The sequence below is a fragment of the Oncorhynchus mykiss genome, chromosome 25, assembly GCF_057628025.1.
Source record: "Oncorhynchus mykiss isolate SJ-2025 chromosome 25, ASM5762802v1, whole genome shotgun sequence".
NCBI lineage: Eukaryota > Metazoa > Chordata > Actinopteri > Salmoniformes > Salmonidae > Oncorhynchus > Oncorhynchus mykiss.
This window is the reverse complement of record NC_143046.1, coordinates 40,463,291-40,477,038: the sequence shown is the minus strand read 5'-3', so window position 1 is coordinate 40,477,038 and position 13,748 is coordinate 40,463,291. Positions and strand designations below refer to the sequence as shown.

Genomic DNA, 13,748 nt, shown 5'->3' with positions numbered 1-13,748 from the left:
GACTCTGGTGAGGACGACGAGCACGCAGATGAGCTTCCCTGAGACGTTTTTTGACAGTTTATGCAGAAATTCTTCAGTTGTGCAAACCTACAGTTTCATCAGCTGTCCGAGTGGCTGGTTTCAGACGATCCCGAAGGTGAAGGAGCCTGGCGTGGATGTCCTGGGCTGGCTTGGTTTACCGGTGGTCTGCGGTTGTGAGGCCGGTTGTACGCACTGCCAAAATTTCTAAAACAACGTTGGAGGCGGCTTAGGGTAGAGAAATGAACATTCAATTATCTGGCAACAGCTCTGGTGGACATTCCTGCAGTCAGCATGCCAATTGCGCGCTCCCGCAAAACTTTAGACATCTGTGGGGTTGTGTTGTGACAAAACTGCACATTTTAGAGTGGCCTTTTATTGTCCCCAGCACAAGTTGCACCTGTGTAATGAGCATGCTGTTTAATCAGCTTCTTGATATGCCACACCTGTCAGGTGGATGGATTATCTTGGCAAAGAAGAAATGCTCACTATAACAGGGATGTAAACACATTTCAGTTCATGAAACATGGGACCAACTCTTTACATTTTCGTTCAGTATACATAAAGGCTTCATAAGCAATACATAAATGTTTCACAAATGATCTATAACCGTGTGTCGTAATCTACAAATGGTGTATAAAGGGTGACTTAACAATTCTTACTGTACAGTCAATGTCCGTGCCCCTGTGGAACTCTAATTAGCATAATAAACACATTCCCATTCAGATCTGTCTGTTTAAACTAGAGATATATGTTGCATAGGCTGTGTCTCAATCCACCTCATCCGCCGATGTTGGCCTTCCGCAGCAGAGCTGCAGCGCTGATTGTCAGACCAAGAGAGGGTTAGCTAACATGCTAAGTAGTTGCAAAGTTGTCTGTGATGAGATTGAAACATGCAACCTTCGGGTTGACGTTTGCGTTATACTGTATGTTTGACCTACCACTTTACTTTTGTTTGTCTCAAATCTCCCGTTGTCGTTGCTGATGAATGTATGCCATCTCTCGTTGCCAACGACAACAGGAGAAGTACCAGCGTGAGCAGGAGAAGCTGAAACAGGAGTGGGAGAGAGCGCAAAGAGAGGTGGAAGAGGAGGAGAGGCGGTACCATGAGGAGGTGTGTGTGTGTGTGCGTGTGCGTGTGTGTACTTGACAAAGATGGCAGGGTTGGGAGTGTGTATTTGCAGTGTTGGGGAGTAGTGAACTACATGTAACGATGTAACTAACTACTGGAACTACGCTACTTTTTTTGAAAAAATAAAATAAATATGAGTGAAGTAGGCAATCATTTCCTTTCTTGTTTGGCATCAGTCCTGCCTAAATCTCACTTGAAACATTGTTTTTGTGTTTAACAGGCTAAATGACACATTCTGTTAACATATGACCCCAAAGTGATCTGTTCTTGTAATTTTGTATTCTATGACATTTCAGATTGACATAAGATAGTTTTTCACGAAGTAATACTTTTTCAAAGTAACTTTAGTTAAGGAATCTATCTTCTTCATATAAATAACTTTAGTCTAGCTTAACTTCTTCCAGTGTGAAGTAGTTGGTAGCTTGGTAGGCTACAGTGCCTTCGGAAAGTATTCTGACCCCTTTTTGTTAGGTTACTGCTCTATTCTAAAATGTATTAAATTGTTTTTTCCCCTCATCAATCTCCACACAATACGTCATAATGACAAAGCAAAAACAGGATTTTATACATTTTTGCTAATTTATAAAAAATGTCAAATGTAAATATCACATTTACATAAGTATTCAGCCCTTTACTCTTTACTTTGTTGAATCGCGTTTGGCAGCGATTACAGCCTCGAGTCTTCTTGCGTATGACCCTACAAGCTTGGCACATCTGTATTTGGGGAGTTTCTCCCATTCTTCTCTGCTGATCCTCTCAAGTTCTGTCAGGTTGGATGGGGAGTGTTGTTGCGCAGCTATTTCAGGTCTCACCAGAGATGTTCGATCGGGTTCAAGTTCAGGCTCTGGCTGGGCCACTCAAGGCCACAGTCTCTTCTAGTATCCTGCGCTCCTGTGGAGGGAGGAAAGGAGGGAGGGAGGCAAGGATGAAAGAAGGCGGAGGGGGGGAGGTAAAGGGGAGGGGAAGGAGGGAAGATTGAAGGACGAAGGGAGGGAGTTAGGGCGAGAGGGAGGGCAGAGACTAGTCCCAAAGCCATTCCTGCGTTGTCTTGGCTGTGTGATTAGGGTCGTTGTCCTGTTGGAAGGTCAACCTTCACCCCAGTCTGAGGTCCTGAGTGCTCTGGAGCAGGTTTTCATTGAGGATCTCTCTGTACTTTGTCCCATTCAACTTACGTCATGTGCCTTTTACCGAGGAGTGGCTTCTGTCTAGACACTCTACCATAAAGGCCTGATTGGTGGAGTGCTGCAGAGATGGTTGTCCTTCTGGAAGGTTCTCCCATCTCCACAGAGGAACTCTAGAGCTCTGTCTGGGTGACCATCAGATTTTTGGTCACCTCCCTCACCAAGATCCTTCTTGGCGGCCAGCTATAGGAAGAGTTGGTGGTTCCAAACTTCTTCCATTTCTTCCATTTAACTTATTCTATTTGAATGATGGAGGCCACTGTGTTCTTGGGGACCTTCAATGCTGCATAAATGTGTCGATACCCTTCCCCAGAAGGGTACTAAAACACAATCGATACAATCCTGTCTCGGAGCACTACTGACAATTCCTTCGACCTCATGGCTTGGTTTTTGCTCTGACATGCACTGTCACCTGTGGGACCTTATTTCGACAGGTGTGTGCCTTTCCAAATCATTTACCAATCCATTTAATTTACCACAGGTGGACTACAATCAAGATGTAGAAACATCTCAAGGATGATCAATGGAAACAGGATGCACCCGAGCTCAATTTCAAGTCTCGTAGCAAAGGGTCTGAATTACTTATGTAAATAAGGTATTTCTGTTTTTTGCTTTGTCGTTATGGGGTGTTGTGTGTAGATTGCTGAGGATTTTTATTTTTTTCTCAATTGTTTAATAAGGTTGTAACGTAACAAAATGTGGAAAAAGTCAACGGGTCTGAATACTTCCCGAAGCCCCTGTATGTATGTATGTGACTGCTGACTGAAAACAAACTTGTTATCATCCTACCAGTGTCCTCCTACCTTTTCCCTACAATGACTCTTTCCCGCATTCTGCCCTCGCCCTAACTCCCTCCCTTCGTCCTTCAATCTTCCCTCCTTCCACTCCCCCTTTACCCCCCCCCCCCCCCCCTCCGCCTTCTTTCATCCTTGCCTCCCTCCCTCCTTTCCTCCCTCCACAGGAGCGCAGGATACTAGAAGAGACTGTGGCCCCCCTGACCCCCCTCTCCTGCAACTTGCCCTCACCCATCCGGGGTGACGCCCCCACACCAATGGACCCCCAGGACACCATCGTCCGGTCGCTGGCCGACTGGGAACGCAAGCAGGAGCTGCTGGAGAGGCAGGGGGTGAGAGGAGACGTTATCTTGGGTTACCTTTGGAATCAATCTAACATTTTGAATGAGCCATTTTATTCAAGAGTAAATATATAAGAGGCAATGTGCTTTTTTGTTACACTGGATTTTAAGGTAATACAACTTGACACAGTTCAAATGCATTATACTCCGTGTATGAGTAGGGACGTGGACTTCACTAATCCAGTGAAATTGTGAACTAACCGTTTGAATTTATTAAACTGCTAATATGTCCCATAAGGCAGTATGTTTTGTGTTTCAGTAGATTTTAGGGTGATTTGTAACTAGCCCTTTGAAACGGCCTTTATCTCTCTTCGTCCACCAGGGGAGCACAGAGAGTGTGGAATGGAAACGACAAGACAACGACAGGAGTAGTGACATCAGCACAGCGTCCAGAGATGAGAGCCTGAAAACAGCAGTTAGGTCAGTCTGAAAGCGTGTGCGTGCGTGTGCCCTCGAACCCTACAATGGGCGTGAAAATAATGACTATATTTATTACCATGGTTCATTAATGACAAATGTTTTTTTTAATTGTACCCAAAGTGAAACTAATCAATCATTTAAGCAAACAATCAATCGCCCACAGCTCGATCAGCCAGAACAGCAGTCAGACAGACAAGCTGACTCCGAGTCTGAGAAACGGCCAAAGAGCACCTCCCGCCATGGCCCTGCCCCAGCCCCCCAACAAGAAACAACATCCAGAGGTCTTACTAGACTGCGCCAAACCCAGCCAACAGACGCCCTCTCGGGACAGGAGGTATGTGTGGGTGCGGAGGGATGTGGGGTGGGGTCAGGGTGCATGCGTGAGTGTTGGGTTTGTTCTATCATTCACAGGCGAATATACACTGTATCATGCAGAGAGGTTTCTCTTTTTGTTTTTAAGTGAGTTTATTGAATGCTACTCCACATCTCCTATCTGTTTGATGGACATGCCTTTTACCCAGGTGGCCTTGCCTCACTGTCATGATAAACTGTTCATCTCAAACCACCCACTCGCCCCTACCAACTCACTCGGAGGGCCCTCCGTTGTCACGTGTCGCTGACGAAAAACTCTGAGGGTGACTTCCAGAGAGTGGCGAGGGGGATCAATAAAAGCCATCGACATTGGGACACACTGGTGACTTGAATGATGCAATTTGTGTTTCTACTTTGAAATAATAAAACACGCATAACATTCAAATGAACAAATCCAGCCTATCCTTTTACGAGACATAAAGCCCGGTAAACAGTTAAACATTTATTATTTGGGAGGTATTTCATCTGTGACATGTCAAGTCTCTCAATATCAGACACATAAACAAATTCACGTGGCATATAAGTTAGGCACGACTCTCCGTCATGTTGTTCTGAGCGGCACATAATTCCAAACGCGCCACGGTGCATGTCGGGATAGCACTTCGCTCTGAGTCATGCAGCCTTGCTGGCTTGGTTGGAAGTGGCTGTCGCAGGGTGTAATTAGCCCCCATGCACCCTCGATGAGTTTTACTCCGTCAGCTTCGGGGCACTTGTGTATATGAGCAAATGGAGGGCTGCGGGGGAAAGGGAGTGATTTGGGATTCAGTGAAGGCTTTATAGATTCATGACAACAGAGATGATATCTTTACAAATTCACACAAAAAAAAATGTCCCTTATTTATAATTGTCCAAACCAATAAAAATTTAATTTTGTTGGTGGTTCAAAAGAGATGGAAAAAAAAAAAGAATAAAATAAGAACACATATTGGTAAACCTACTGCCTATAGTGCAAATGTGTCAAATGCAGCTGTATTGCACACTGTATGGTCAACAGAATTGGCAACAACATCTGTATTTTCACCTATAACAGTGTTTCCCAACTCAAGTCTTGAATTCCCAACAGCGCACGTTTTTGTTGTCGCCCCTGACAAACTGACCTGATTCATCATTGAGGGCTTGATGATTAGTTGACAAGTTAAATCAGGTGTGCTTGTCCGGGGCTACAAAAATGTGTGTTCGGGGTATTCGAGGACTGGAGTTGAGAAACACTGACCAATTGAACCTCGATATTGTTTGCTTACCTCCCATACTTTTGATTGGTCCAATTCATACTAATGGATTCAATCATGTCCATGTTGCAAGGCAGGTCATCATGTTGCATGTTGCTCTTCATCTCCAGGTGTGGCTCTATTGAAACCATGGGGCCCAGTCCATTAAAGTCACCCACCACATGCCCATCCGACATGCCTCCATCTCCAAACAGGTATTTTGTCACATGTTGACATATTGTACACCAGAGGGCGCCAAACTCAGCTCCTTGAGGCCACTCTGCTGCGTCTGTCATGTGTTATATTGAGAAGGATTTTGAACTTGCTGCAAGTGCAAGGTTTGATCTCTGTGAAAAGTAAGGCAATCATGTCAGTTCTATAGAAGACATTTCTGGTATCTCAAACTGGTATAACTGAGTCACATATACTGTAGTAATAGAACACACCCCCTCCTGAGTGGCACAGCAGTTAAAGGCACTGCATCTCAGTGCAAGATGTATCACTGCAGTCCCTGGTTCAAATCCAGGCTGCATCATATCTGCCTGTGATTGGGAGTCCCGTAAGGTGGCATGCAATTGGCCCAGCGTCATCCAGGTTTGGCCGGGGTAGGCCATCATTGTAAATAAGAAATGTTTCTTAGCTGAGTTAAATAAAGGTTACACGTGTATGCTTTTACTACAGTATATGCGAGTCAGGAGGAACAAGCCTCAATCCCTAAATGTTCCATTCCCTATCACTAGACCATACTTCATTTGGCAGCGCGGTCGTTCAGTTTGTGCTGCTCAGTTGTCAATCTGTGTTAATCGGGACCATATTCTCCCCTACAGGTCAGTGAGCGGTAAGAAGCTGTGCTCCAGTTGCGGTCACCCTCTGGGCAAAGGGGCGGCCATGATCATTGAGACCCTCAGCCTTTACTTCCACATCCAGTGCTTTAAGGTCCGTATCACGGCAGGCTGAGGTAGGCTGAGGCAGGCTGTGTTAGGTCAGCGCCGTATCGTCACAGCGCCACATCCATCCATAGGTAGTAGCCACAGGGCCATGACTAATGCACTTGATGATAAATTTCAGTCCAACCCCCCCAGATTCTCCTGCTTGATCTTTAAGGATAGTACAGGGGCAAGTAAAATATCCCACCCAACCAATCAGAAGACAAGGTGAAGGAATTACCATATTGCTTAAACCTTTTCGAATCCTCTCTCGTCAATACTTTAACCGATGCCGCCAGCTTTGTCGGATCAGTGATTACTACAAGGAAGTAAGGAAAGAATTATGCATTTTCAAAGTATTCAAACGAAGCCCATGTCTTACTTTGCGTCCACCTTCCTCTCGCTCTCTCTCTCTCTCTCTCTCTCTCTCTCTCTCTCTCTCTCTCTCTCTCTCTCTCTCTCTCTCTTTCTCTCCCTCCCTGTATTTCTCGCTCTCTTCCTCTTCCCCCTCTGTTCACCCTGCAGTGTGGGGTCTGTAATGGGCAGCTGGGTGACACCACCACGGGGACAGACGTGAGGATTCGTAACGGCCTCCTCAACTGCCACCAGTGCTACATCCGCTCCCGCTGTGAGTCACACACACACACACTCACATCCCCGCTTACACACACACGTATACATACTTGATAACAGACTATCTCTCTCTCAAACTCACACATACAGACTCTCTCTTTCTTGCATACACACCTTTGTCTTCCTTGCTTTCACATGATAAATTGCTTTCACATGACATCACACACTGATAAACTTATTGCCCTTTTCACAGTATTAATTTTGCTGATACAGGAGTATCATTTACCAAATTGCCTCACAGAAATACATGTATTTTTCCTTAGTCCAATTGAATTATGATGATCATCTATTAGAGAATTTACAGTTGTGCTTAATATTGCTCTATTTCTTTACAGCAGCCGGCCAGCCAACCACATTGTGAGGACATTGGGAAAGCACAAGGATTACGGAGAAATTGTCTCCCTTCTTCCTTTTTCTCCAGTAATCGACATATGTATGAAATGTGTCTTGTCTGTCAAGGCCTATGTTGGGATTTTTTGCAATATCTGCAATTCACATCCCATGACTTGATTAAAATGGGCCAAAATATTCCTGACCTTGGGAAGTTGTGTGTGCATTGAATATTAGTGACTGATCGTAGTAGCCCTATGGATTATATTGGCCCTGTATGATTACAGCTCAGAGGTTCTCATTTCCTCGTTTCTATATGCACCCACAAGCCCTTGTGAAGATGGTGGCCATTTTGATTCTGAGCTCTGATACTGTATATTTGGTGTAGACAGTATGACAGCCTCCATCACTTCCAAACTGAAAAGGAAACTCCTGAAAATACCAATGCAATGAAATCCAACAAACTGAGTTTGGGACTTAGACTAAATATTTGCTAATAAGAAAACCTTTTCTTTGAATCTCTTGTATGGAGGTTGTTAGATAGGCCTTATTAGTCTTTCGTTTGTAACTTCAGCTTTAAATTTGTTCCTTAAGAAGGTTGTCAAGATTTCGAATTAAAGTGTCAAGTATTGTAATAGAAGTGCATTCCATTTTGATGACTTGAGGTCTTTAGGGGTTATTTCTTGATGGTCAGCAAAAGTCTTAGAAAAGCCTGATTTTTTTCCTCCTGATTTAGATTTTTGCTGAAACCACAATTAATCCAAACGCTGGTTTAAATTCCGGGAGTAAAATAGTTTTTCTGCCTTTCTTATATTTACAGGAAGCTCGAAAATTGTCTGTTTATCTTTTATTTATTCCCTATTGCTTTAGTAGCCTACTGGATTTTTAAAATATATACCGCGCTGTTACTAGGATATACATTACCGTAACATTGCACTTTGGCCTGAAAAGGTCCTCCTTTTCTCTCTTTCTTTGCTCGAAACAAATATCAGCTTACAAAGTTAGACGTACTTGATTTTAGAGCAATAACAGGAACCGGTGCATGTGAACTGGATTGCGCTTGTGGAGGTTAACATGTGTCATTTAGTACGGATGTATGCTACTGTACTAAACCATTCGGTTTCCTCTTAAACAATTCTCTTTAGGAATGTCACGCTTGAAATGTCACAAAACATGTGCCTTAGGTAAGCAGGTGATTGCACACGCCAGGGAAGGGAACCCAATTACGGTGTCCACTTAAGTATGACTAGTAAGAACGGGAGGTGTTTGTTCATTTGAGTATGATTGGGTAGGTTTTGGAGGTTTTTTGTCGAAATAGCGCTAAAACACAGAGGACACTGCACCAGGACTTAAAATCGCCCCCCACTCCAATTTTTTTGTTGTTGATATCCCCCTTTATTTTGGGGGGACTTATGCCAGAGCCTACCAAACCTTCCATTTGTTTTCTCGTGATTTCGTGACAGTAATAGTCTTTACAATTTAAACACGGAATTTAGAATACATCTAAGACATATGGTGGAAGTATGTAATATCAGCCCTTAGCAGCAACAACAAAAATGCCATTGTTTCCGTATGTTTTTATTGTATTATAATGAGTCTATATGCCTCTCTATGCCCTGTTGACAGTGGTGACGATTTTGGTAAATGCTCAGCAATAGAAAACCATTTTCAACACACACAACAACAACAAAAAATAATTAGGCCTACCTGTTGCGTTGTGAAATTATGGCTAAAAATGGTCTTACCAGCAGTTGCACGTGAGTAACATTTGGTTGGATATAAACTAAAGATCAGTGCCAGCAGTTTGAGAAGGTATACCAGTTGTGGATGTATGTGCAAATGGACGTAGGCCTATTCCAAATCATTTGCTATGTCGAAATAAATCCATAGCTTACTCTTGTATCGGATGTATGATCCATTCTCAAATGTAGCTTACAACTTTGCCCGTCTGGGTACATTTTTCTGACATACTGTATTTTTAAGCTTCGGTTTTGATTGTGTCTTTTTTTAACTTTTACTTAGGAAATGAATAAATCTCGTCTAATTCTGCAGGGGGGGGGGGGGGGCATCTTTGAGACAGAAATATCGATATTGTCTTAGCAGGATGAATAGCTTGGGAATTATATTTTATGTCTAAGTTCTGTATTTATTGTAATATTCACCTGAACACTATCCGAATATAGATAAATGTGATGTTCAAATGCAATGGCTTTATAGTATACTGTATGTTTATAAATAAAATGTAACAAAATAAATGGACTTGTGGGTGTCTGTAGTTATATGATATTATGAAGTAATGTGCAGCAGCGTGTGGGCGAATCGGCTCAACTTGCCAGAAAGCGTGCTTTCTGGCGGGATGCGCTGTCCATGGTGCTGAAGTCAATCCCCAGCCATTAGAATGGGCCACGGCCGCCAGAATGGTGTCTTTCAGTGTATTAGTTGACTTATATTATAGATGTGCATAGTAATACAAGATATTACAGAATCCATGACAAAAGTTATTAAAGAATGTGATTTAATTTGTGAGAACCAATATGTCAATTTTACGTGGATTAGGGAATCAGAAGATAATAGCAATTTATGTGCGAATTTGGTTAACCTTTTTTAAATATTTTCTATGCAGAATAGTAGCCTAAGGTGTTTGCTTACATGTTGTCTAAAGATGTACAAAGAGAAACATGACAAAACAAATTTGATTATTATTTTTATCATCAACAACCATTTGGTACACCTGGAAAACTATGTGAACATGTAGAAATATTTCCTTCTTAAATATAAGCATTCATTACCTACATATAAATAGCTTTCAAATCCTGGACAAAACATGTTACATTATGCTCACAAAATGGGGGAAAATATTATAAAATTGGACAGAAAAGACGACATGCAAATAAAAATGGAATAAATACAATGTTTGCATCCATTCCCTTTTTTTTACGCAAAATAAATTTGCCAATTGTAACTTTGTAAAACATCAAAAAAGACTGTGATTCTACAAGGGGAGTATGGCCTATGGTCAACTATAGGATACAATAATACATATTAACGCTATACAATTTGAGCCACAAAAACACACAAAACAATTAGGCCTACTTATTTCTGTCAGCGGTGAACTGTTGTACTTTGTGCCTTTTTTTGGGAAATAATGCAAGTTCATTTGATATCAACAATTGGAGAAAAAAAACTACATTCTTCATGAGCCCTGAAACAGTGACGTATAGGCTACTTATACTTAGCAAATTGCGTCAGGAAAATGACAAAATAGTTGATGTCTCATTCGATAATAAGCGGAGATATTCGATATATCAAACACCTTCAGTCAAATCAGAATTTCGGCAACTTAAAAAATATAAATTTAAAAAAAGCATTTGTAGCCTACAGTGTCGATATATTTTGACATCTGGTCCTATGATGGGACTGCGTATGAATGCGCAGCTGTTAGTGGTTACTTGAACCAGACAGTTATAAGTGCAGAATGACCACAATACTACCAGACGATAACCGAGAAGGAAGGCGTGAGGCAAAAAAAATAAAAGTAGTAATCTTCATCTTTTTACAACTGCGGTTATGATTGGCCTATCAGTGTCCTTCTGTCTGTCTTGTAACATCCCTCCTTCCATGGACTCAACACTCCTCGGTCACCGGAGTCAGTAAACCATGTTTCTCTTGTTGATTTTGTCAATGGGTCTCCGCTGTATTAGAACATGCTTGTCTTTACTAACGTAGCTTTGGCTCCGTTCTGTCTTTGCAAAGAGGACAGTACGCTGGCGAACGGTCCACCCAATGAGTCCGGGATAGAGGTGATGGTGCCGGGGGCAGAAGCCCAGCCTTGAATCGCTGTGTTTCCACACATGCCGGGAGACACTGATGTCTTCCCTTGGTCCACTTGTCCGTTTCCGCTGGAAATGTTGACCTGGCCACTGGTTGGACTGGGCCCGCTGCAGTTGGACGTCGGGACGGGGTTTGGCCCTGGTCCTCCGGTGCTGTCAGGATCGGTAGATTTGGTTTCTTTACTGTCCTCGTCCCTAGAGTCCGACTTCTTCCCGGAGCCATTCTTGGCAGCTGCAGCGGCAGCAGATGCCGCGCGCTCTTGCTTGCGGAATTTGGCGCGTCGGTTTTGGAACCACACCTTTACAACGAAAAACAGATCCAAAACATTTAGACAACTGATAGTGAGCTTTTTTTAAATTGTCATTAAATCAAATGGGTCTACTGTATATGTAAATGACTGAAACGATTGTCATTCTGTCAATATTGGATGATGCAATATGATACTGTATCCGCATATTGACCGTCGGAAAACAACCCTCAAATGTGTAGTTATTCACATATAAGCATACAACAGTGTAAGCCTAGGGGTTCTGTATGGACCTGATTTTGGCAAAATTCGTAATAAACCAAATACCATTTTTTTTAACCCCAAAATAATAGTAGGGAGCCTTGTTCGTAATGACTCGAGTGCGCTTGGATGAGGTGAGGATAGCGCCGGATATCATAGCCTACCTGTACTCTGGCTTCAGTCAAATCGATTTTGAGCGCCAGCTCTTCTCGTGTGTAGATATCCGGGTAGTGGGTCTCAGCAAAAACCCTCTCGAGCTCCTTGAGCTGTGCGCTGGTAAAAGTGGTCCGAATGCGCCTCTGCTTTCTCTTCTCATTCAGTCCACCATGATCCGTAAAGAGTTTGTAAGGAACTGGGGGAAATAAATGTCAACATTAAACTTATTTGCAATGGCAATAGCTATAGAGTAATAGAAAGATTTGATCATATGTAATTGCAATGTTGTCAGATTAAAATCAATCCGAATTATAATGATTCTGTTGAAAATCGGGTTATGTTGTTATTGTATTCTATAATCTGTTAGATTTCTTGTGGATTAGTGCTAAATTGAGACCAGTGGTGAAATGTAATGTGGTTAATTGTAATGGTAAACTAATTCTTGCTTTGATATTGGGGTTCAAGTTTGGAAACTTGTCATAATGTTGCCATCTGTCCCGGTAGTTGCTATTGTAACTCCAATTCCGTGTCAATAATGAGCTTTAGTCTTTGGTTATCTAATTATTTTCGAAGCTTTATGTCTCATCGCAAAGTAAATAAATTATGCCTATCATTTTGGCAGCTTAAGATAATTTTGTTGGCGGTTTGGGTGTGACTGGTATAGTGTAACCCCGTAACTGAATTACCGATTGCCTGCAATCGCTTCTAACGTGATAAATTATTTCATTTGTGTAAGCAAATTTCGTTTGGTAAATACTAAACACATTTCCATTTTCAAATGCAATCAAGACGTCCTATATACCCGGGTAGAGAGCGTGGAGTGGTGGACAAAGTTGGCGGTTGCTTACCTGCAGCGTACGGGCTGCTTTGGTGGTCCCGCAGGGTCCCCAGACTGCAAGACCCCGGCGTGAGCGACGGGCAGCCGGAGGTAGCCCCAAACGTGGTCCTGATCGGATTGTACTGAAACCCACTGGCTTGACTGCACGAGCTGAAGTCCGCGTAGGCTGATGCCAAGCTTGACGTGTCCATCCCGGCCATACATGACTCGTAGGCAGAGGAATTTAAGTAAGAATACTCCATTTTATACATTTGAAAAGGCTCCGTGGATAAAGAAAGCCGCACTTCCCAGGAAAAATGATAAGAACGCGAGATATGTTGGGGAGAAATGAATTGCTTGGATTTGACTGTTTTGGAAAGAGGCCGTGGGTAGATGTGCACTGCTCAGCGCCTGCTCCAAAACTGGCCTCCTTTATAGGAGCTTCGCCCTGTTTTATGAAAAGCCCCCTAAGAGCCGCCTAGCCTCAGGTCTCTAGAGCATATAGTCCTCATAATAAACTTGGCTCTTTCCGCTTGGACAATAGCAAAGCGTTTGGTCTTATTGCTAGCGCTTTTTTACATGACAATAACTCATCAGTCTATTGGGCTGGCACTGTGGGACCGCGCTGTCCAACCTCCCTATCATTGATCCCCTGCATCTCTAATTAGAATTTAATACCACGCCATTACGAGCCAAGCCCCCCCCCCCCCCCCCCCCTCGCCCCAGCGCGCTATCCACCTCTCTCCTTTCTAACCACCATCTTGCCCTTTAATTCAATCACACCACTTGGAAATAATGAAAGTTGGGTGACGATTCTCCCTGATCCAATTTTCCCCAAGCTTTTAAGCCTTTTAACCGACCGTATACCTTGGGCAGAATTTCAGATAGTATTCCCCTTCTCTCTTCTTGCCTTTTGATCACACTGTTTTGCATTCTTTCTTGGCTAGAAGTACGGATGCCTGAATGCTATACCTTGTAAGAATGTTAGCTCATGCGTCATTTTACAACAAAGGTAGATCTCAGGGGCGTATGAGATCTGTATTGTTGTTAAATTACACACCGTGTACACAAGGTTGGATTG

At 42.9% G+C, this 13,748-nt stretch overlaps 2 protein-coding genes across 51 annotated transcripts in view; one reads left to right on the top strand and one right to left on the bottom strand.

The window, feature by feature from the left end:
* LOC110505152 (LIM and calponin homology domains-containing protein 1) overlaps positions 1-9,610 on the top strand; it is a 155,528-nt gene extending 145,918 nt beyond the window's left edge. For 47 of the 50 annotated variants that reach the window (XM_090219876.1, XM_090219883.1, XM_090219875.1 and 44 more), the window contains 8 exons: positions 1,040-1,132; positions 3,293-3,457; positions 3,789-3,886; positions 4,050-4,220; positions 5,598-5,681; positions 6,294-6,402; positions 6,918-7,020; positions 7,361-9,610. In XM_090219876.1, coding sequence (XP_090076002.1) covers positions 1,040-1,132; positions 3,293-3,457; positions 3,789-3,886; positions 4,050-4,220; positions 5,598-5,681; positions 6,294-6,402; positions 6,918-7,020; positions 7,361-7,386 — 849 coding nt within the window. In that variant the 3' untranslated portion in view covers positions 7,387-9,610. The remainder of the gene's footprint in view (positions 1-1,039; positions 1,133-3,292; positions 3,458-3,788; positions 3,887-4,049; positions 4,221-5,597; positions 5,682-6,293; positions 6,403-6,917; positions 7,021-7,360) is intronic. The other 3 variants (XM_090219869.1, XM_090219858.1, XM_090219893.1) reach the window with 1 other exon arrangement.
* Positions 9,611-10,046: 436 nt separating this feature from the next.
* On the bottom strand, positions 10,047-13,281 carry LOC110504165 (paired mesoderm homeobox protein 2B). The gene is made up of 3 exons (XM_036970372.2): positions 12,699-13,281; positions 11,859-12,046; positions 10,047-11,484 (listed from the first exon to the last, which is right to left on the bottom strand). The coding sequence occupies exons 1-3, from the start codon at positions 12,937-12,939 to the stop codon at positions 11,053-11,055; spliced, it is 861 nt and encodes a 286-aa protein (XP_036826267.1). The 5' UTR covers positions 12,940-13,281; the 3' UTR covers positions 10,047-11,052.
* Positions 13,282-13,748: the final 467 nt, after the last annotated feature.

Excerpts from the sequence above, each read along its gene's own strand:
- LOC110504165 (XM_036970372.2), bottom strand. The coding sequence starts at position 12,939 with ATGTATAAAATGGAGTATTCTTACTTAAATTCCTCTGCCTACGAGTCA. Across the intron at positions 12,047-12,698 it reads AAGCAGCCCGTACGCTGCAG|TTCCTTACAAACTCTTTACG; the intron begins GTAAGCAACCGC and ends TATTTCCCCCAG. Across the intron at positions 11,485-11,858 it reads TGACTGAAGCCAGAGTACAG|GTGTGGTTCCAAAACCGACG; the intron begins GTAGGCTATGAT and ends TTCGTTGTAAAG.